Raw genomic sequence first — 23,604 nt, forward strand, 5'->3', positions numbered from 1 at the left:
TTCAATAATGGTAGTCTTATTTTATCCTTTTGTCTAGTAGCATATTCATGACAATTTTTGTTTAAGACAACTTTATCCTTAAAATATTTTGGTAATTTATCGTGAAAAAGTTTATGTATAAATATCAACATATTAAATTTAAGTCTCCTTCTTACAGATAACCATTTTAGTTCATCTCTCATTTTTTTTACATTGCTATATTTATTTTTCTTAAGAACTATTCTCATCGCTTTATTTTGTAAAATATCTAGTTTATTTAAATTTCCTTCGTTTGCTAAAAATAATATTGTTGAGCAGTAATCTATATGTGGAAGAATGATTGTTTTGTAAATTAGTTCTGCAGTATCTTTATTTAATTTATTTCTCAATCTAAGGAAAAATATTTTTTTTGATATTTTTTTATTAACGTGTTCAAAATTTGCTTTTAATGTCAATTTTGAATCAAGTATTATCCCCAAATATTTCATTTCATTAACCTATGAAAACGGAGTGCTCTCTGTTTATGATAGTCTCCATCTAACATGGCTCAGCCTGTTCTGATATGGAGATTTTTTATCTTTTAGAGCATTTTTATCTTTTAGAGCAATTGTTGTCATTGTTGTCATTATTTCGTATTTACTGCATTTTGTGGTTACCTACCGCACTCGTATTGTATAGGACTCGTCGCACATTATTCATTCGATGTGTATCAGTAAAAATTTTAAATAAAATGCTTTTTTTTTCAGAATGCGGTTTTGAAATTTAACATCCTTTAAAAAAAAAAAAATACAATTTATATCATCAATATTTTGAGTTTGTCTAAATTTTTGTAGACAAGGACTGGATTCAACTCCCTGGGGAGCTGTTTATATTAAAATATTACAACAGAGATAAAGAACACTTAAGAGAAGGTAATATGGAAGTCTAGGCATCTACAGGGCTTATGACCTGTCAATGGCTCAACTTCAACTATAGGCAGAATGGTGAATGTTACACAGTGTGTAAAGTGGCCACTTAAACCAGCCATTGACAGGTCATAAGCCCTGTAGATGCCTAGACTTCCATATTACCTTCTCTTAAGTGTTCTTCATCTCTGTTGTAATATTTTAATTTATATCATTTCGTCATTTGAATTTTAACAAACAGGTTTCTAACTTTTTACTAAGCTCTTTATTGTACCATTTTTAAAACAATTTACAAGTTGTAAACAATTATTTTTTTCATACTTACGCACCCACACACACGCACATGTATCCTCTCCCTCATACATTCACGCATACACACATTCACATACACATGAATACAAACGTCACACAAATACAATTACTAAACTTCTTTTCTTATATATTATGTGTCATTATATTTACAGTGGATTTTTTAAATTGGCTTTAGTATTGTTAAGATTTTTCTACTTATTTTGTTTATGTAATAGCTGTAAAAATCCCAAATAAAATAAAGTAAATAAATAAAAGTCAATTCATCACACGATTTGGAATTTTTTGGGATAGATCTTCCGGCTTTTCGTAGATCTCTTCGCGACTAAACAGTGTGGGATGAAGTTGGATTGGCATGGTTTAGCTCAAAGTTTTTGGTCTTTGGTTTTTTTTAATATATTGTATACTATTATTGTTTTGCCCTTGCTTGTATTTGCTAAATAGTTTTATGTTCTTTTTGTTCAGCTTCTTGCATTTATGTTTCTTCATGTAACTGTTGTAATTGGCTTAGGCCGTATATATATATATAATAAATAAATAAGTAGTTCTATACTAATAAAACAATAACATTTAAAAAAAACTAAAACTACTTAATTAGAAATGCCTAGTTAATCAAATGGAAGGAATTAAAATCGTTATTATACAAATATAATATACATTGCTTTGCTTTACATATTTAATTACATTTTACATTACATTACATATTTTATTTGTACAAAACATTCCCAATCAGCAAAAATGCTGGTATGAGGGAATGTAATATATTATTATTACATTAGTAAAAGTCGATAAAATAACATCACATATCACTCGTCACACGGGCTGTAAGAACCGTTGTTTTAAGGTGTTTTTTAAGTGCGTATACGTTTTGTATATTTTTAAGGTCATTAGAAAGTGATTTGTAGAACTTCATTGCTGTATACACAAAACTGTTTCTTTTTCTGTTAGTCCTAGGTTGCTTCTGAGTTAAATTATTTGACAGTCTTGCATTCCTTGGATGTTCGAGGGTTGTGTAAAAAATAAGGTTCCCAAGGCTGTAAACTCGCCGTGCGAAATGCTAGACAAAATCCGGCAACACCGCTGTGTGCGCGTTCCCCCACTCTACATTAGTAAAATTCGCTGCGACGTTCAGTGCCAGCCTGACAGGAACCCCTGATCGCCGTCTCCGCCAGGTGCGAAGTTCGTGCAGTAATCCGATTTTTGCACGCTTAAAAGTTACCACCGGTTGATATTCATAGGCAGTTGTGTGAAGTTTATGGGGAAGCTTGTATCAGCGTTCAACACGTCCGCGAATGGTGTAGGGAGTTCTCCGATGGCGCACAGACATCCACGATGAGCGATCGAGAGCGAGAACGATCCTGCTTGCTGAGTTTATGACTCGAGGGGCCACAATAAATTCGGAAAATTATTGCGAGACCTTGAAAAAACTCAGAAGAGCCATCCAAAATCGCCGGAGAGGAAGACTGACGAAAGGCGTTAAACTGCACCACGACAATGCGCGTCCGCACATCTCTCGCCAAACCGAGGATTTAACCGAAAATTTTGCCTGGGATCTCGTTGAACAGGCTCCCTGCAGCCCTTGCACCGAGTGACTTCCACTTGTTTCCGAAATTAAAGCAACGCTTGCACCGAGTGACTTCCACTTGTTTCCGAAATTAAAGCAACGCTTGGGTGGACAACGTTTCGAGACTGATGAAAGAGTGCAGGAAGCGGTCACCCAAATTCCACCACGGACTGGCGGCAGACTTCTTTGAAGCTGAATTCCAAAAGTGGATTAGTCGTCAACAAAAAGCGTTGAAAACTTTGGTGATTATGTTGAAAAATAGTTAAGAAATGAAGCTTTCCAATGATGTATTTTTCAGTTCAAATAAAAAATGCCTTAAACCTGAAAAAATTTGAGACCTTATTTTTTACACAACTCTCGTATATTGTAGTTAAGATTTAATTTAATATTTGTCTTCACTTTTTTATTTTACATCTTAATTTTTCATCGGTATTTTGGCAAGTAACAAATAATGTTAAAAATATAATATATATTTAAAGCGGATTTTTACGATTCTAATGATGTAACTATCAATATATCCAAAACAAGTCATTTATAATTTTTTTTATTTATTTTTTTATTTAAATCTTAAAGTAGGACACACATATCATACATATTGTTATGAGTGTTCTAATAATAACATTGCAAATATATTTAATTTATAAATTGTTTATCACATGTCTTGGCCATTATTTTAAATTTTGATATGTTTTTTTCTTCATAAATATTTTTTTCCATTTCGTAATACTTTTTAATTGCTTTAAATAAAATTGAATTTTGTGACTTTGCCTTTTTCCTAAATGGAAGTCTAATTTTGTTCTTTTCTCTAGTATTGTGATCGTGTTCACGCTGGTTCCGATCAATTTTTTTCCAAAATTCTGTTTTTTTTATTCGAGTTTATAATTTTATGAACAAATATCAAATTTTCAGGTTTAAAATAGAACTGGCGATTCAAAGATTATCCTGTTAAAAATATGATTTTCGTAATCTACAAAAAATATAGGTCAGCTGACCACAAAGATGAAAATATTGTTCCTGCTTTGAAACAATATTATTTGAATAAGTATTATCAGTATATTTTTAGAATTTACCACCGGAGAGTTCAGAATACCGCACGCAACCACACTAGCTCAGAATCAGGCATAGAAGAAACTTTCACATTCCATCACTTCTTCACAATATTAAAAATAATTCCATTTCGCCTGTTTATCTGAGAGAGCTCTTCTATCACAATACGGACTATCTCTTCATTCTAGTAACGAGAACCATTCATGACATTTCATGACAGAAATTCCATTCATGAATTCAGTCAAAAACTTAGGTATTATCATTTATAAGCATTTAGGGTGGCACGATCAGGTTAGCGAAGTTAGTCGTAAACTTTATTGCAGTTTGCACTCACTTAAAAGTTTACAGAATTTCTTGCCAATTAATGTTAAGCAAACATTAGTCCAGAGCTTACTTCTTATACTCCTTGACTACGCGGATGTATGTTATCCAGATGCTAACTCTGAATTGCTTGATAAGTTAGAACGATTGCAGAATATTTGTATTCGTTATATCTTTAATCTTCGCAAATTTTACCACATAACCGAGTATCGCACGCAACTACACTGGCTCAGTATCAGGCATAGAAGAAGCATTCACATTCTATGACTTCTTCACAATATTTTAAATAATCCCACTTCGCCTGTATATCTGAGAGAGCTCATTCAACCTCTTTCACAACACGGACTATCTCTTTGTTCTAGTAACGAGAGAACCCTTTTAATACCCAGTCATCGCTCTAATTTTTTTGCCTCCTCTTTCACAGTAGTAGCCGCTCGATTGTGGAATAATCTACCCACTAATGTTAGAGACGCCCCATCTTTATTTACATTTAAGTCAAGATTGAAATGTCACTATCTAAATATTTAAATTGTTCCTTTATACTTCTTCTTTCCTTCCCATCCCCTCTCCTCTCTTCATAGTATAGTGTTAATTTTTTTATATATATTTATTTTTCTTAATTTTTGCTTTTAATTTTTGTATAAAATTGTAAGATTAAATATGTCTGTGTATTAATAATTTTCTTAAGCTGAACGGTTTGGGTAGGTAGGAAGAAATTGCCTTAAGGCAATATGCCCGCCCTTATATGTATATTTATTGTATATGTATATAAAGTGTCAAATAAATAAAATAAATAACCCTTTTAATACTCTTTCATCGCTCTAATTTTCTTGCCTCCTCTTTCACAGTAGTAGCTGCTCGATTGTGGAATAATCTCGTGAAAAATACAAAACAAAAAGACAAACCGAGTAATGGAGAAATGGAATGGCCTTCCGAAGAGTGATCGGTGCTAGTTCAGTGAATGTTAACTAGATGCACACAGCAATGTATAATGTTTAATAACGATAGCTCAATAGTTGCTAGTGCATTATTATTAATAATAATTAAGAATCATAGTGATGATAATACGATCTACAGGATGGTACTCTCCTCGCTGTCAAACTTGGCTCGCGCTCGATGTTAAATTGAAATTGACTTATTTCACAATCGTATTTAAGAAATGCTTGTGTTAAAAAATGAAAATGGATGAAAATAAAATCAACAATAAGACTCTAGGAATGAACGATAAAAGATGATGTTTACCTTCCAATAATCGCAATATAAGCCACAATTCTTCCTTGACCACAAAACTCGTATAGTAGGTCACCACATTCTCGTGATTGCAACTTGACATTGCCTAGAAACAAAACAATGGCATATTTTTATAATTTTACACATTAATGGTACATAATATGTATGAAAATTACATATGAAAAGTACTAAGTACTAAAAGTACAAAAAGAACATAAAAAAGACATACAAAAAGTTCATACATAAAGTTCATACAAAAAGTTTATCAAAAGGTTCAGATAAAAAGTTCATACAAAAAGTTCATACAGAGAGTACATACAAAAATTATACACAAAAAGTAGGTTCATACAAAAAGTTCATATTAAAAGTTCATACAAAAAGTTGATACAAAAAGTTCATACAGAGAGTCCATATACAAAAATTATACACAAAAAGTAGGTTCATACAAAAAGTTCATATTTAAAGTTCATACAAAAAGCTCGTATAAAAGTTTATAAAAAAGTTCATATTTAAAGTTCATACAAAAAATTGATACAAAAAGTTTATATAAAAAGTTCATTCAAAAAGCACATAAAAAGTTCAAAAAAAAGTTCACATTTAAAATTCATAACAAAAGGTCATAAAAAAAGTTCATAAAAAAAGTTCATCCAAAAAGTTGATACAGAGAGTACATATACAAAAATTATACACAAAAAGTAGGTTCATACAAAAAGTTCATACAAAAAGTTGATACAAAAGGTTCATACAGAGAGTACATTTACAAACATTATACACAAAAAGTAGGTTAATACAAAAAGTTCATATTTAAAGTTCATCCAAAAAGCTCATATAAAAAGTTTATAAAAAAGTTCATATTTAAAGTTCATACAAAAAATTGATACAAAAAGTTCATATAAAAAGTTCATACATAAAGCTCATAAAAAGTTCAAAAAAAAGTTCACATTTAAAATTCATAACAAAAGTTCATAAAAAAAGTTCATCCAAAAAGTTGATACAGAGAGTACATATACAAAAATTATACACAAAAAGTAGGTTCATACAAAAAGTTTATACAAAAAGTTCATACAGAGAGTACATACAGAGATGACATACAAAAATTATACACAAAAAGTAGGTTCATACAAAAAGTTTATACAAAAAATTCATACTAAAAAATAAATACAAAAATATATGCAAACAGTACATTCGAAAATAACACACAAAAATTAGATACAAAAAAAACATAAAAAGTTCAAATAAAAAGTTCATCCAGAAAGTACATACAAAAATGTAGGTACATACATCCCAAAAAGTAAATACAAAAATATATGCAAACAGTACATTCGAAAATGACATTAAAAAAATGTGGCGAACTAGAGAATTAGAGTAAAAGAAATTATGGAAACACCGTAGTTTTTTTTTAAATTTCAGGTTCAATTTGATCGTTAAGTATTTTTAAAAGTTTTTTTTTTAAACTGTAAAATCTTATTTTTTAACCCTAGTTTGAGGGAAATTCTGACATATTTTAATTGCAGATACTACCAAAGACTACCAACAAATAATAAAAAAATCATGTTCTGAATGCTTGAAGACCAAATTTTGGAAAAATCTCAATAAAGTATAAAAATTGACGTATCTCCCAAACTATAAAACTTTAGTTAAGGTAAGTAAGATCCAAAAATTAGCAAATGACCTCCTCTATGTGCAGATTTGCTATGGCGGATTCAGTTCCAGTCACCTGTGTACATTGATTTACAAGAGAATGTATACCTGTATTTCTTTAAGTAACTCCTCCATTGAAGTATTCCATTTTTCCAAACTGATTCTCTTTATAGCACATTTTTCAGAGCGAGGCTTGCAAAACGCCGAATATACTATAGCGGTGGCGCCAATTCCTGAAAAATATTGCAAAACACATTGTTATTCTCTAAGTGGAGACCAGTGGCGAGGGTAATCTGCCCAAAATCATCATAAACGTTCATGCAGGAGACGGCTGCGAGACATTGCATGGATTTACATATAGTACTGTTAAGCGTGTTGTCCAGATGTTTATCAAAATTTAACTAACTAACCATCACGCCATTTCCCCGGAGGGGTAGGCAGAGAGGATAGAACGCCACACCACTCTGTCCTGGCACACTTCCTTTGCTTCCTTCACATTCATACATCTTCTCATGCACGCACGTCGATTATTCCGACTTTTCACATGACCACTTTCAAGAATTTGTTGTACTTGATCATGCCATGTCTTTCTCGGCCTTCCTCGACTTCTACAACCGGACACATTCGCATCATAAATCTTTTTAGCCGTTCTTTCATCATTCATTCGCTCCACATGACCGAACCCTCGCAAAAGACCTTTCTTAATTTTGTCGATAATGCTTAACTCAGCCTTGCATTCTGCTCTAATTTCGACATTAGGGCACCTATCATACATTGTTTTTCCGCACATTCGCCTGAGGGATCGCATTTCAACAGCATTCAGTCTACTTTCGTCCCTTTTTTTCCAACTCCATGCTTCGCTTCCATACATTTGGGTTGGTACCAGAACTCCATTATGAACTGCTAATTTAGCCTCTTGCGATAGACACTTATTTGCTACGACAGACTTTAAGGCGCCATTAACTCTGTTACCGGCACTAACCCTCCTTTCAATATCCTTGTCCATATTTCCATCTCTAGTAAACATACTACCCAGATTTACAAATTCTTCGACCTGTTTCAAACTATCTCCATTTACTACAATCTTAAAATTTATGATTTATTTTATTTATTTGGATAACCAACAGCTATAATTATCTTATATATACATAACAAAACAAATAACAAATAAGCCAATTACAGGTTTTCACAAGTAGCATCACAGTAAGTTAAAAAAGATTCTCGAACATAAAATGAATAGTAATTTAAATTAAATCCAAATGAAGAGAAAAAATACTACGAATTATTTCGAAAGCAAACGCCGTACGCCATTAAGATTATTGGCAAATAAATCTATGTTTAATGATTTATTTATTACATTAAAATTATTAAAAGTTCGCCATAAATATGAAATTTGCCTATGTGTTGTCAAGTTACGGAAGGTGTTGACCTCGCTCTTTCATGACATTGGTCGTAGGGAGTCAGAAAAGTTGATGCATGCCACGGATTGGAGAACCTTACTGGATGTCAAAAATAAAATATAAAAAATATGGAATAATTTAAAAAAAAAATATATTTATAGATGACAACCATGAAGTTTCGCATAAATAAATTATCTATGTTTTTATGAATGTATGTATGTGTATGCGCATGGGTGTATGTACGTGTGTGTGTATGTACATGTGTATATATGTGTATATTTATATATATGTGTGTATATATGTGTATGTCTGTATGTATATGAATCAAAATGTGTATCCGAATAAGTTTGTATTTTGTTTGTCTGTGCTCTATATTAATTTGTTAACTATTATAATATGTTAAAATGTAATTGCCTAGCTTGGAACGGGGTATGTACCCTTGTTAGCTGGGCAAAGTGAACATGGAATTGTATTTTGATAAAGAGTGTGAATAAATAAATAAATAAATTAGATGAAACAAGAGGTATGTGAAGAAGAGGGTTATTTCTTAGAACTTTGGAAGGAACATTGATAGAAAGTTTGCATAGTAGTTCAGGACAGTCGATTGAACCAGAGGCAATTTTTAGTAAATAAATTATATCCGCTATTTCACGACGTTTTTGCAGAGGCAATAGATGTTTTTTACATATATAAATATATCGATCGGATTTAAACTCAAGTTTCAACCGGAAAGAGATATTTTTTTAAATATTTTTAATGCGTGATATCTGCACATTGTACATAGGATTCCATATTTATGATGCATATTCTAAGTTGCTTCGCACTAATGTACAGTAAACTTATTTTCGGATCTCTAAGTTCAGTCATATCACTCCACTACTTCGGCAACTACACTGGCTACGTTTTCCACAGAGGGTCGAATACAAACTCTGTTGGCTTATGTATAAGTCACTGCACAACTCGGCTCCGGAATATCTAAGGGAACTATGCATTCCAGATGAACTAGCTGACAGGCGTCTCACGCTTAGATCAGCTACGTCTACGTCAAGGAAAAGTTATTATACCTCTATGCAAACAGCGCACTAAATTTGGTGAACGCGCATTTGCGGTCGCAGGCCCTATGGCATGGAATGCTCTCCCAGCAGAGGTGCGAGGCTGTGAAAGTGAAGTGACGTTTCGGAAAAAACTTAAAACCCACTTGTTCTCTAAATCATTTGAATAAATCCGTAGCACGTGACAACAAAATAAATTATTTTAATTAAATTACAAATTTAAAAGCTTCAATTAAATTAACTTAACAATAGAATCACCATGTAAAGCGCCCTTGAGGTATTTTATTACGAAAATGGCGCTATATAAGTTATCCATAATAATAATAATAAAAGGATTTTAAGTGTCTTTGCCATGGTGAACGACGTAGAGCTACGCATAACAAAGCCGAGCGCACGCGATGACTTTTTTATGATGCTGTCAACATGGGCGACGAAAAGTAATTTACTATCATGGAAGACACCTAGATTAGAGTGGGCCGATGACGTATGAGGTTTTTTTATTTTTTTAGACATCAAAGTGAAAGGGGTCTAAAAAGTTGCATTTTAAATCACATTGAACGTAAAAATTATTTAAAAAAATATTCCATACTACTTTTGGCCCTCAACAGAGGTTTGAAGGTTATCACTGTCTGAATATTTTGTTAATTATCTATATTGATAAAATTATTTTTTGTCAGTAAATCAACAACTTAATTACATTACAAATTCGAACACGCTTTAAAACTACCGAAATGCAAAAAGTTTACACTCCGCGGAACCGATTCCGTCGAGCGCCTGACTAATATTGACGAAAACAATGGCCCATTAAAACAATGCTACTCATTTATTACGAAACAAAGTGCAACTCACGCCCTTAGATGCTTATTTAATAAGTTTTAATGCACATTATAAAATTTAATTGGACTGATTAACTTACTCAAATTCGAAATGACAGCCGGCTTAGAGCAAAAAATCGACTTTTTCGAAAACTTCAAGCTCTGGTTGAGTGCCAAAAGTAGTATCAAATATTTTTTGTAATATTTTTTGCATTCTGAGTAATTCAAAAGGCATCTTTTTAGACCCCTTTCATTTCTAAATTCGGAAAAAAAATTATCGGCCCACCCTAACCTAGATCCTTTACACATAATGAGCGTTGGAGGTTTTGGAGGTTTTGACGCTTAAGCACATAGTTGGTAAGTAAAAATTTTACTTTGCGACTGAATGTAATAATTGAGCACTTAGAAGGATTAAGGTCCAAGCAGTTGGAGTTGCAGTAATCCTCTAGACGGCCGAGATCTGACTGCAGATCAAAGAATTTTATGTTATAATTTTTATTTGTAGTATTTTAAAATAATATGCATGCTTCCATTTTCTATTTGGTTGTGTCCCAACTCAACAGAAGGCTCTTAGCCTTATAGAGTTAGGGATACATTATTATTTTTTATGTTCAATGCATCTTTATACAAAAAAATAATAATAAAAAAAGAAATTAAACAGCTAAAGTCTGTTACCCGACGGAGAATAGCCTATTTCACACATATTATGACCCGGATTCAATTTAACAAATATGTAAAAAAATTGGTTACTGGATTTAGGTCGAGAAAAATCGGAAAATTTACTAAAAATAAATTCCTAATAAATTAATATTTATTTTATTTTATTAACATAAACGGCCAATCTGCCTTTTACAAACATTTATAATATTAACATATTTGGCTTAATATCTTTTTCCTTTTTTTTCAAAAACATGAATTTTAAAAACAAGATTTATAAAAAAAAAATATCAAATCAAAAATTATACAAGATTTATATTTAAAAAATAACCTAAAAATTATACAGCATATTCAGTAGAAAGTTTAAATAATAAAACATTCTACAGTAAAACAACAAGAAAATCATAAGTACTGTTTCACACAGCTGGGCAAAGCGAACAAAAAACTGTGTATATTATGAAATGCATGAATAAATAAATATAATTACCATTCACCATCTTTGAAAAAGTTCAAAAGGTTTGTTCTATAGGAACAATACCTTACACTAAATATATCAGATACGTGGGAATAACTATTGCCGAGTTCATGAAGTCTATTTAATACTGCATTACAAGTATACACTGTCCGTGAATTGCTGCTACAAAACGGTGGCACCTGTCTAGTCATTCTTCCATTTCATTTCTTGTATAACTGTATAGTATATTTACAAGTACGTAGTAATTTTGTTGTTTATTTTTGTATAAAAGGTCTGCCTTAAAACAGGTTGTACCTAGTTAGGCAGACTAGACATGATCTAGAGAAATCGATTACCTAAGTTTTTATGTAGAAGATAGTTATTGTTATTTTTGTTAATAAACTTTGAATATTATTATTATTATTAATCTAAACGGCACAGTAAAATTATAGCGGATTGTCATTTATTAGATTAGATTCGTTAGTACCTATTTAAATTTTATATTTATATATATTTTTTTTTATAAAACTCCATAGATAATGACTTTAATAAAAATATCAATAAGGACGCCTCGATTAATATATTATTTATTTAAAAAAGAGATATTGCCTTCGTATAATTTACCGAAATATTTTATTTTTGGTGACCATTTTCAACGAGTTGTAAATAACTCACTATTAGAAAATGGAAATCAAATTTGGATAGAGGTGTTCGAACCTCGGACCTCTGATCCGTGAGTCCGCAATTTAACCACGGGACCACAACCCGATTAAAATAATATAGTAAAACTTAATCAGAGATTTTAATGATAATTTTATCAAAATCATTATTTAAATTTAGCGAGTACTCTCAGGTAAAAATCCTGCAAAAGGAAATCGACTGGAGATTAGTCGCTCTCATGGTGTACTGGTTATTGCGTTTGCCAGGCATTAAGTAAGTAAATAATTGTGAAACAATATCGATCCACTGTATTGTATTTTTTCATGACGTGTAGTTTTTTGCCGTGGTGTGAAATGGGCCAATCATGCGATATCACGCAGTGGGCTCGTGGTTTGCACGTGCACAACGTTCCAGTCTCCGTGAATGTACAGTAAAAGCAAATTATTATAAGTTATATAGCGTCATTTTTGCAATATAATATCTCAAGGGCGCTCTAAAAAGTGATTCTATAAAATTAGATTCTAGACAATTCTTGATGGAATTCCATTGTAATGATGTAATAACTTATATTTACATATAAGTTATTAATTTAAAAAATACTTGGTACACTTCCACTTATTTATTTTGACCAATTAGCGCTTTCACCCTCTAACGGGCATCTTCAGACTGGTGAATATTATAGTGTATGGATAATTGATATAAAACTAAATATTATCTTAAGTGTAGGTACATTTAAAAATAAGTTGAAAAAAATACAATACGCAATTTTGCAATGGAACAGAGTGAGACAAATGATCGAAACACGTGTTGGCGGTGTACTTTTAGAGGATATTCTATGTTATGAAATATATTTATTGTTTTATTACAATGTACAGGGTCTAACTAAGGGGGCTAATAAGGGTGAGTTTTTAAATTCCATCTGCTGATTTATTAAAATTCTATCGCTATTATTTTTTATCCTATTTATTTCTAAAATTTCTAATCTATCTAACTTTTGACCTTTATGTCCTAAATGTAAAATTTTTATGTTTTTTTCTTTATCAAAAGTATGTTTAAATTCATTTAAATGTGATGCATAGTTTGATAAGTCGTTATTTAATCTATGTGAAGCTAAATGTTATTTCACTCTATATTTAATAGCTCTCCCGCTTTGTCCTATATATGAACCAGGACAAGTACATGTTAGTTCGTATATTCCGCTATTCTCAAATTTGTCGACCCGATCTTTACTATTAATTAATGTTTTTTATTTATTCTATAAATGATTCAATTTTAAGTTTTCAAATTTGTGTAAATGCGAGTCTTAATTGGTTAAAATAAGAATATGATAAACCATGTAAAATACGTATCTTTATGCGAATAAATGAAATATAAAAAATTATAAAAAATACAAATTTGTGCCTACGTACAAGTAATACGAAAATGGCTATTTTTCTGTGATTCTGTGAACATCATATCTCTGCTTCCGCTTTTGACAACAGAAGTATTACCAATAATCTATCTAATTAACTCAATCAGCTTCATTAGTAACTTTACGATATATAGCTCAAAGTTTTTGGTCTTTGGTTTTTTTAAATATATTGTATACAATCTCTCAAACTTCTCGGTTTTATCAATAGAGTGACGGCGGACTTCAAAAATATTAATACCATCAAAACTCTTTATTGCTCACTAGTTCCACCCCATCTAGAATACGCTTCTCCTATTTGGTCTCCATTCTACAGGACTCATATTGACCATATCGAGTCTGTCCAACACCGTTTTTTAAGAAAAGTGGCATGGTTGCTCGGATTACAAAGGGGTTATTATTCTTATTTTGAAATAGAGCAATCTCTTAATCTGTCTTCATTGGAGAGACGTAGAACTGAGATGGACCTTATATGCATTTTCAAAATACTTAATGCTTAAAGTGATGTCCCATCTCTGTTGCAATCAATTTCTTTTCATGTTCCCAACCGTGTCACCAGAAGTCAAAATCTGCTATTTATAAAATCTTCTAAGAGCAACTTTGGTTTTTATGCCCCAATGTCCAGAATGTGTAGATTAGTCAATTCATCGCACGACTTGGAATTTTTTGGGATAGATCTTCCGGCTTTTCGTAGATCTCTTCGCGACTAAACAGTGTGGGATGAAGTTGGATTGCCATGGTTTAGCTCAAAGTTTTTGGTCTTTCATTTTTTTTAGTATAAGTATTGTGTACTATTATTGTTTTGCCTTTGTTTGTCTTTGCTAAATAGTTTTATGTTCTTTTTGTTCAGTTTCTTGCATTTATGTTTCTTCATGTAACTGTTGTAATTGGCTTAGGCCGTATATATAATAAATAAATAAATAAATATGTAGCTAGCAGAGGCGGCTCCTTAGTATGTGCATAAGTGCAGTGTACTGCCAAGTAAAAATATATGGAAATAAATTAGTTATTTCATTGATAGTAAAATATGTTATAGGTACAAAGAAACAGGGATTCGTTGCAATATTATACTCGTAAACATCATAATATTCAATACTAGCACCAAAAGATCTAGCGAGATCGATTCTAGCGCACGATTTTCTCATCATGTCTACGCATGCGCAATCGTCCCTGTGCATGTTCTGTTTTGCACAATTCTTTACCCTGAATTTGAATGAAATATGTAATTTCTCCTAAGATCGTCATTTGAGCGAGATAGACAACAATTTATTCCGGTGAATCGTGCGTTAGGGAAGAAGGTCATATACGTACTCCGGGCATTGCCAACGCATGCGCAGATTTAAAGTTTGAAGTTCGTTTGCAATGTCACTTTGAACATGCGTAATGACGGTATTATTACGAATGTAGTTGATTTAGTATCCTATAACGTGCGTATAATGTTAGGCGGATTTAGCGTTCCTTGTTCCGATGCGCGGGTTGTCATCTGTCATACTATTGCCCGTTTATCACGTCAGACTTGTCATATTACAAAATGAATGACCAGAATCTGATACGAACGTCAAATGTTAAGGATCTGGGCGTTAGATTTGTGAGCACCCTGACATTTCGCATTGAGCATTGGTTTGTATGTTCCTGATAATTACCTAAGACAGCGTCAGCATAGATTGTTTCATATTCCGATATACAGGACCAACCTGCCGAATGTTATGCCTGTTGGAAGAACTACCGCTATGCTGAACAACATCGCTCTGGATATTGATCTGTTCAATGTATCCGAAGGGGTTTTCCGGAGCAGGATTCTCCTACTACTTTGACATGAATCTCTTTCATGTATTTTTTCTTTTTTTATAATATGTCCGTATTAAATGTGTGTTTGTAATATATATGTTATATTTAAATAAATTAATTGAATTGAATATTGTTATAATATTATTGAACTTAATATATAAGTTTACAAAATGTAAAGAAATGCACTGCCTATATTTTTAATCAGGAGCCGCCAGTGGTAGCTAGTCAAACTTGGTTATAACAATCACGGAAAAAGCGAGATCTCGAATGTAATCACGAAGCACTCGTTGACATTTCAGTTTACGGTATTTTTCTATACATTTATTTACCTTTACAACGAGCTACTTTTCAGATATACCGCACAAAAATTCTTCAATCATTTAAAAACCTAATTTTCAAAATAAGAACCAGAGTAACAAAATCCAAATGTCGGCTAACTTAGGACCGATGCCGCTGGGTGTAAGTGTCCTACTATTTGATTGGTGTTTTCGCAGACAACATTCAAAAAGTATCAAACATATGGTTGAAATTGCATGTAAAAAATTAAAGCTTTGCTCAGAAGTACCGGCTCGGCACCGCATTATTATAATTTACAACTTCTTTTGTAGTTTATGAATGACACTGTTGTTTCGGGGTTTTTCAATGATCTATGGTCTTCTTCTTATCTATCCTCTCCCCGGTGAAGGTTGGGTATCATCGTAGCAATTCTCACTTTGTTGGCAGCTGCCCTGAACAAGGACCGAGTGCTGCAATGGAACCAGTCGCGCAGGTTCTTTAGCCGAGAGATGCGCCTTCTACCTGCACTGCATCTTCCTCCAATCCTTCCCTGTAGAATGACTTGCAAAATGTTATATTTTTCGCCTCTCATCACATGCCCAAAGTACTAGAGTTTTCTTTTCTTTATGGCCTTCAGGACCTCTTTATCTTTTTTCATCCGTCAGGGAACGTCGTCGTTTCGGACTCTGTCTCCCAGGGGATTTTTAATATTCTCCTAGATCTATGGTCAATGCATGATAAACATTATGAGCGGGTAATTAAAATTAACCCTTAAATTTTAAACATGTCTATTGACAAGAGGATATTTAGAGACTGGTATGTTTGTAATTGTAATAAACCAAAAATGTGTTCATTTACCACTGATTTTCTCAAATTGAACGGTTTGGGTAGATAGGAAGAAATTGCCTGAAAGCAATATGCCCGCCCTTATGCATATGTATGTTAACGGTATATGTATATAAATTATTTAAATAAATAAAGTTATAAAATTTGCCAAAAACCACAAACATTTTTTTAAAATTACTTTAGGAACTATCTAATGAGATAGATAGCTGGAGGTGTCATTTTCTATGTCTTTAACTGTAGTATACAACATACTTACAATAGGAAGTTAACATTTATCTTGCATTTTATCTACAAAGTAAAATTAAGTTTTCGGTATGATATTTTTCTTTTAACTCCCTTCCCGGTGATGTGTAGCCAGTACACATTGCATCTAATAATTTTAATATCTCCATAATTATAATAAATGATGGGTTGAGATTTTCGGCATTCCTTCGTTATACATTCGCGTATTGGTAAAAATGTTTTTTTTATTAAATAATTAATTCTTATTGGGAACATAAAAGCGTTTTATCGAAAATCGGAGATATCACCGATACAACAGAAAGTTTACCAATGTGTCACATGTTGCGTTCATAGTAAAAGAGTAGTCGTAATATATAATTGTCTCGCACACTCTTCACGTCTCACTTTCGATAACACGAGTATATTTGGGAGCGAGAGAAAATTTGTATGCGTCACGCGTGCGAACAGCAAAGTTTCTTGTACTTTTCCCTGACGCCCGTTAGCTGCGTTAGAAGCGGCTCGGCTTTCGTTGGCGGTGGTTCTCTTGCGCGCACTGAGAGCATTAATTAATGTTGTTTTTCATATTTTTAGCAACTAGATTAAAAACACCATCACTTTTGACTTCAACTATAAATAATTGAAGCAATAGCCGATGACTACGACACTTTTACGATTTAAAATCTGTCATTTTTAGCATGTGTAGTGACTACACAGCACCGTAACCCGCGGAAATTTTTAGGACAGTGAGGGAAAGGTTAAACTTGTTCAGTTATAGGTTACCGATGAAGATACTTTAAATGTTCATGCAAATATACTAATTTTCGTACACAAATATTGATTTTTCTTTATGGACAGTGGAAGATAACTCTGTTAACTTCCCATTGAAATTGGGGCCCAGGGGCGAATCGTCCGTATAACTAATTACGCGCAGCTTCCCGAAATGTTATTTACTATAAATTACCGCCACCGTTTATATATTCCTCCAAAAATAAAGTATCGACATCAGCTTATTTCTGCAGACAAATATGTATACTGTATTAAAATTCTTAAAACTCACTTGGTGTTTTTCCTTCGTGAGTAAGCTTCAGTAATAGATCATATATATCATTTGAGGATTGTCGATTTGTAAAATAGCAATTCAAACAAGATTTCTTAAAGCTTATTTTTCTTCAATATAAAGTTTACATATGACAGAACATGTGGCGCTCGACGTAGCCGTTTTTGGCATTATTCATAAGTAAGACTCGGTGCGGTGCTACGATCATAATGAAAATGACGCCTACTGAATGTCATTAAGGTATTTTTTAATAAAGTTTTGCACAAATGTTGTAATAAAATAGTGTAGAATATAACTACGTACATATATTGCGAACTTACTAATAATGCTGTTTGAGTTCATTAGATAGAATTCTTAGTAATAAATATATTACTTATATCTATGTATATGTTGGTAAAAATTAAAAAACATTTTTTTGCAGATTACCCATAAAAAGATCACCACTCGCCACTGCAACATACTAAAGGCTAATTATTTTTTTTGTCAAAAAGCATGTATTTTAAAATTATTTCAAGGATTGGTTGGTATTATTATTAACCCTTCCCTTACTGTGCCAAAAATATCGACGCGTTACGGTGCTGTGTAGTCATTATACGTCGGCCGCGTGGTGCAGTGGTCAGCGCGTTCCCCTACCATGCAAGAGGTCTCGGGTTCGATTCCCAACATGGTTAACATGAAATATTTATTTAAAAAGGTGTTTTTAAGCCAGAATATTTTATAGCCCCCGGACTAGTACCTGAAGCGTAAGACTGATCATCTTACCTTCATGTAACAAAAAAATATCAAGATACACCGCGCTTGGTGTACCAACGCAGTGCCCTATGCACCATTAAGTGTGGAAAGCGAATGATGATGTAGTCATTATACATTTGAAAAATTAGATATTTTAAATTGAAAAAATTCATCCAAAATTGTTTTGAGCATGTCCAAATGTTTGCAGACTGTCTGGATTTCCTCACTAGGGAGTTTTCTAGATCTAAATTTGTCACAACGGAGAGGGAAAACCTTTTTGAGAAGGGAATATGGAAGTCTGGGCTTTTACAGGGCTTTTGACATGTCATTGGCTGGTTTAAGTGGCCATTTTACATAATGTAACATTCACATTTCCTCAACTCTTCCATCTGTTGACTTTTGTGAAGTAAAAGAGCCGAAACCTTTATCATGCGGGTGAGATTCATCCGGCTGAACCAATTCACCGACTAGACAACCCAATTTTTATTCTTCTTTTACCGGTAGTTAATTCAAAAATGTTTTTAGTATGCCCAAATGTTTGATGTTAAATGGTGAATGAATACAGTGAGTATAGTGGCCATTTAAACAAGCCAATGACAGGTCATAAGCCCTGTAAATGCCTAGACTTCCATATTCCCTTCTCACAAATGTTTTCCCTCTCTGTTGCAACAAATTTGACTGCCCAAAAACACCTAAATAGGTTGAATTGACCAAACCTCATTCGTTTTTTTCCGTTTTAGGAGCAGTTTTATACACCATTTAACGTTTAGTAATCAGTGTGGCCATTCTTCATGACTTCTAATCAATCACTCTCTAGGGCAGTGTTTCCCACGGTGAGGCATAACGCCTCAGAAGTGGGGCACCACGCTTCAGAGATGGACACGTCGGCATTCCACATTTAAAGGGGAATACTCATCGATCATATGAAAAAATGCCCGAGATGTACAAAATTGAAATATACGGCAAATTGTACTTGAAATAGAATGAAACCCGTTACAATTTCAATAATTATCTGAAAACACAGAAACTGTGCAGGATGTAGGAATAATGGCATGGCTTTGCGAAGAAACTAACACAAAACGCATAGATGGTAATAAATAAGATTGCAAAAAAAATATCAATTTTGGGAAGGATCAGAAGATTTATTGATAAGGACTCCTGCAAAACTATTTACAAAGCAATTATTGAACCACACGTTAACTACTGTAGTAGCATTTTATTTTTATCAAACGAAGAAAACATAGATAAACTAACTGTATTACAAAATAAAGCCTTTAGAATCATTTTGAAAAAAAACAGATACACGAGGGTAAAGTCGATGGTAAATGAAATGAAATTATTAACATATAAACAAAGAATATTACAATGATATTTGTTCATAAAATTATAAACTCGAATAAAAAAACAGAATTTTGGAAAAAAATTGATCGGAACCAGCATGAACACGATCACAATACTAGAGGAAAGAACAAAATTAGACTTCCATTTAGGAAAGAGGCAAAGTCACAAAATTCAATTTTATTTAAAGCAATTAAAAAGTATTACGAAATGGAAAAAAATATTTATGAAGAAAAAAACATATCAAAATTTAAAATAATGGTCAAGACATATGTGATAAACAATTTATAAATTAAATATATTTGCAATGTTATTATTAGAACACACATAACAATATGTATGATATGTGTGCCCTACTTTAAGATTTAAATAAAAAAAATATCCTAATATTACTTTGCATGCCAGGAAATTATTATTACCCTTTCCCTCATCTTATTTGGTGGAATGTGGTTTTAGCGCCATAAGCGATAAACTCATTAAAAAACGAAATCGATCGGACATAACTAATAGAGGCATAAAGGGGACCTAAGACTGAAATTAACTAAGTTAGATCCGGACATCAAATTTCTATGTAGCAAGCGTAACTGAATTTAATCATGAATTGGGCGTCAAGATATGTGTCTGTTTATACTCAATTTTAATTGTCACTCGTGTCTTAATATTGTTTTCATTTTTCAACAATATTTTGAGTTTGTCCGAATTTTTGTAGACAAGGACTGGATTCAACTCCCTGGGGAGCTGATAACATTAACATATTACAACAGAGATGAAGAACATTTCAAAGAAGGCAATATAGAAGTCTGGGCTTATGACCTGTCATTGGCTGGTTTAAGTGGCCGCTTTACACACTGTGTAACATTCACCATTCTGCCTATATTTAAACATCTATATTCCTTTGATTCTTTCATCTGTTGATGTTTGTGAAGTTAAAGAGCTGAAACCTTTATTTATGCGGGTGAGTACTTCAACTCACACAGTCTCCGAAGCATCGAGCCACTCTCGAGTCTACTTCGCACCGACGAGTTATAAATAATTCTCAGTACTCGTGTGCTACCAAAAACCGACAATATGCAAGACGTATCCTAACATCTTCAACGAACTACTACAAACTGTTTCGATTTGATCATGAAATGTCAGGGAACTCAAAAGTGGGTTCTAATCTTGGAACCCACCTCTTAGATGTCTTAGAGAAAAGAGGGCATATAAATCGGTAATGCTCAGATTCCCTAGTGGCGAATCGCCGAGTCGAGAACTACTTGATGCTGTCCTATTTGTTCTAATTGATGAAGTACCTCCAATATGAAAGAATGACTGTTGAAATAAGAAACACAACTTAAATAAAAATTACTTAAATACCTGCACCAGCAAGGTTTTTTTTACAAAGTTATTTCAACGGGAAGGATGTATTTGTTTCTTATTTTTCATTACAGTTTTAGCATCAACTTCAACTTTAGTTACTTTTAATCGCAACGAGTTTGATACATCCAATTTATTTCGGAATTTAGTTTTAATTCATTTTAGTTTAAAATTTATCCATAAATTAGCCACTAATTTAATTGTAGACGAAGAACTAAAACTTGTACAAAATTGTAGTAAACATGGACATAATTATTATTTGGATCGGGTTGAGGTCCTGTGGCTAGTGTCTCGGACTCACGGACCAAAGGTCTGTGGTTCGAATCCCACTCTACCCCGACTCGATTCCCATTTTCTAATAGCGAGTTATTTACAACTCGTTGAAAATGGCCCTCAAAATTAAATATTTGGGTAAATTATAAGAACGCAAATATTTCTTTTTTTTTTTAAATAAATAATTCGAGAATATCAGAAAAATATTACAACTTTCTAAAACAAGACAAGGACAGTCGAGACTAATAAACCAGGGACTTAAATTATACAATAAACTACCGGACAAAACTAAACAAAAGACTCTTTTCAAAAGATGTAAAAAATATTTTTTGTAAAATGATTGTAATAATCCGTAAGGGTTAATTAATAACTTTTAAAATAAAAAAATGTTAACCATAGCCGAAAATCCGACCTCGCATAGATATGAGGTAGTTAAGAGTAGGAGAACTTTCATAGCTTCATCGAACGGGCGAGGATAATTATCGGCAACTGAGAGCCAGAATTTCGCTAACTGTTTACGATTGAAACTATTTTTCAGTGACGTATCTTCTGATAAATCAATGAGTTCTTCACTTGCTTTTGTTGACACACTAAGTAAGTCGTCTTGAAATGGGTTATTTGACTGTGCTGCCATGTGCACTGCATTGACAATTCAAATTATTATTATTTTATCACAATAGTTTCCGTAACTTTATTTATTTTTGCACCACAACAGGCCAGGAGGCCCAATTACAGTAACTTAAGTTTGTTTAAATTTTTAGGAATTAAAAATAGCCGTACGAAATATCAAATTTATCACTTCCTATTTTTTGTAATTCATGTATACTGTGGCGAGGGCCCACTCAATATTCGCTCGCGACCCATAGTTTGGGAAACCACGCTCTAGGGTATAGAGATGATTCATAATTGCACCCCAGGATAGACGTGTGGCGGTCCATCCTCTCTGCCTACCCCTACGGGGAAACGGCGTGATGGTGGCAGTAGTTGACTTCACATATCAGCTAGTTCACTTCAGCCGAATGGCTCAGTTGTAAAATGTCCCCGATCAAGACGTATTTTTAGAGGATAGGGCGCACTTACGCTAAACGAACTCGTTCGATTTCGTCACACTCGTCGAGCCAGCTGCTCCGATCTCCGACGCTCGACATACATAAACGATCGCATTGACAGCGGAGATTCGACATTGGCGAAGCGTTTTTAATTATCGCCGGAGCCCAGTTCTGCCCGACAATTGTATACACATTAGTCACGGCCGCGCGATCATGGGACCGTTGTGAAACTTCGTTATTTGAACGTTTTTACGCTGAAAGTTGCGCAATGAAAGGCTAAGTACACAAGAAATCGGCTGTTTGCTTAATCGGAGCGACGCGCTGTATTTGCTCGCGGTGCCCGCCTGCGGGAGCCCGCATCGGAGCCCGAATAAATATTCACACGTATTTATCAACACCGAGTTATTTTATCACCGGCAAATATTGTCACACGACAGGCGGGACAGTTATGTCATATGAAGCGCGGGCTGCCGTTCCGCGTCACTCCGCAAAGTTTATCTATTTAAAAGCCCGGACAACTGTCCGGAAGGCGAAATCAAACAAAAATAAAGGCAAAAAAACATTTGACACGGCGGAATACTTGCGCGCTGGGCGAAAATAAACCGGGGCCCGCGATTGTATTTTAATTTCCCGTCGCGGCGGGCGACCCCGGCGGAACGAAATGCCGAGTTAATAACTAAGGGGAGGGTGGTGGTTAATTTTGCGGGTAATACACACCGATAACGTCTCGCAATTCGTAATCATCTTTAGCATTCGGCCAGACGACCGAAGTTCGAACAGGACCGGCGGCCATTTCGCAGATAAGTGAACTGCCTGCATTGCCGACTGAATGACGTTTCGTTCAGTGATGCCAAGACTAAAAATAAAATAATAGTATGGCGAGACGGTTTTATTTTTATCTCATTGCAGACAAGTGAAAATTAGCATTAGCATTCAGAGTTCGTAATGAAATATGATTAGCATTTAAAAGTGGTAATTTAGATTGAAATAATGTTTCGTAAAGAAATGTGAAAATGTTCAAAAAGGCTATGAAAAAATAGACAGGGGAGCTTGGTAGAAGTCAAATGGATTGTTTCATTCGCCCTAACCAATATTGAATCAACTACTCCACAAGTGTGTAACTTATGTTGGGTTTTTGTTATTTTCACTGTGTGTTTTGTAATATAAATAATATAGATGTACATAAATACCTTGTTTTTAAAACTGTTTGAATATTTGTTAATTA

The 23,604-nt window shown here is 33.4% G+C and overlaps 1 protein-coding gene across 1 annotated transcript in view; it reads right to left on the minus strand.

Moving 5' to 3' along the window:
• The window catches only part of fray (oxidative stress responsive kinase frayed), a 39,673-nt gene extending 16,363 nt beyond the window's left edge, over positions 1–23,310 (minus strand). Inside the window, exons 1-3 of the mRNA XM_088236611.1 lie at positions 23,097–23,310; positions 7,105–7,229; positions 5,368–5,461 (exon numbers count right to left, since the gene is read on the minus strand). Coding sequence (XP_088092737.1) covers positions 5,368–5,461; positions 7,105–7,229; positions 23,097–23,172 — 295 coding nt within the window. The 5' untranslated portion in view covers positions 23,173–23,310. The remainder of the gene's footprint in view (positions 1–5,367; positions 5,462–7,104; positions 7,230–23,096) is intronic.
• Between the last annotated feature and the right edge of the window lie 294 nt (positions 23,311–23,604).

Source organism: Micrasema longulum, unplaced genomic scaffold, assembly GCF_059751315.1.
Source record: "Micrasema longulum isolate JH-2025_06_02 unplaced genomic scaffold, ASM5975131v1 h1tg001583l, whole genome shotgun sequence".
NCBI classification, from domain to species: domain Eukaryota; kingdom Metazoa; phylum Arthropoda; class Insecta; order Trichoptera; family Brachycentridae; genus Micrasema; species Micrasema longulum.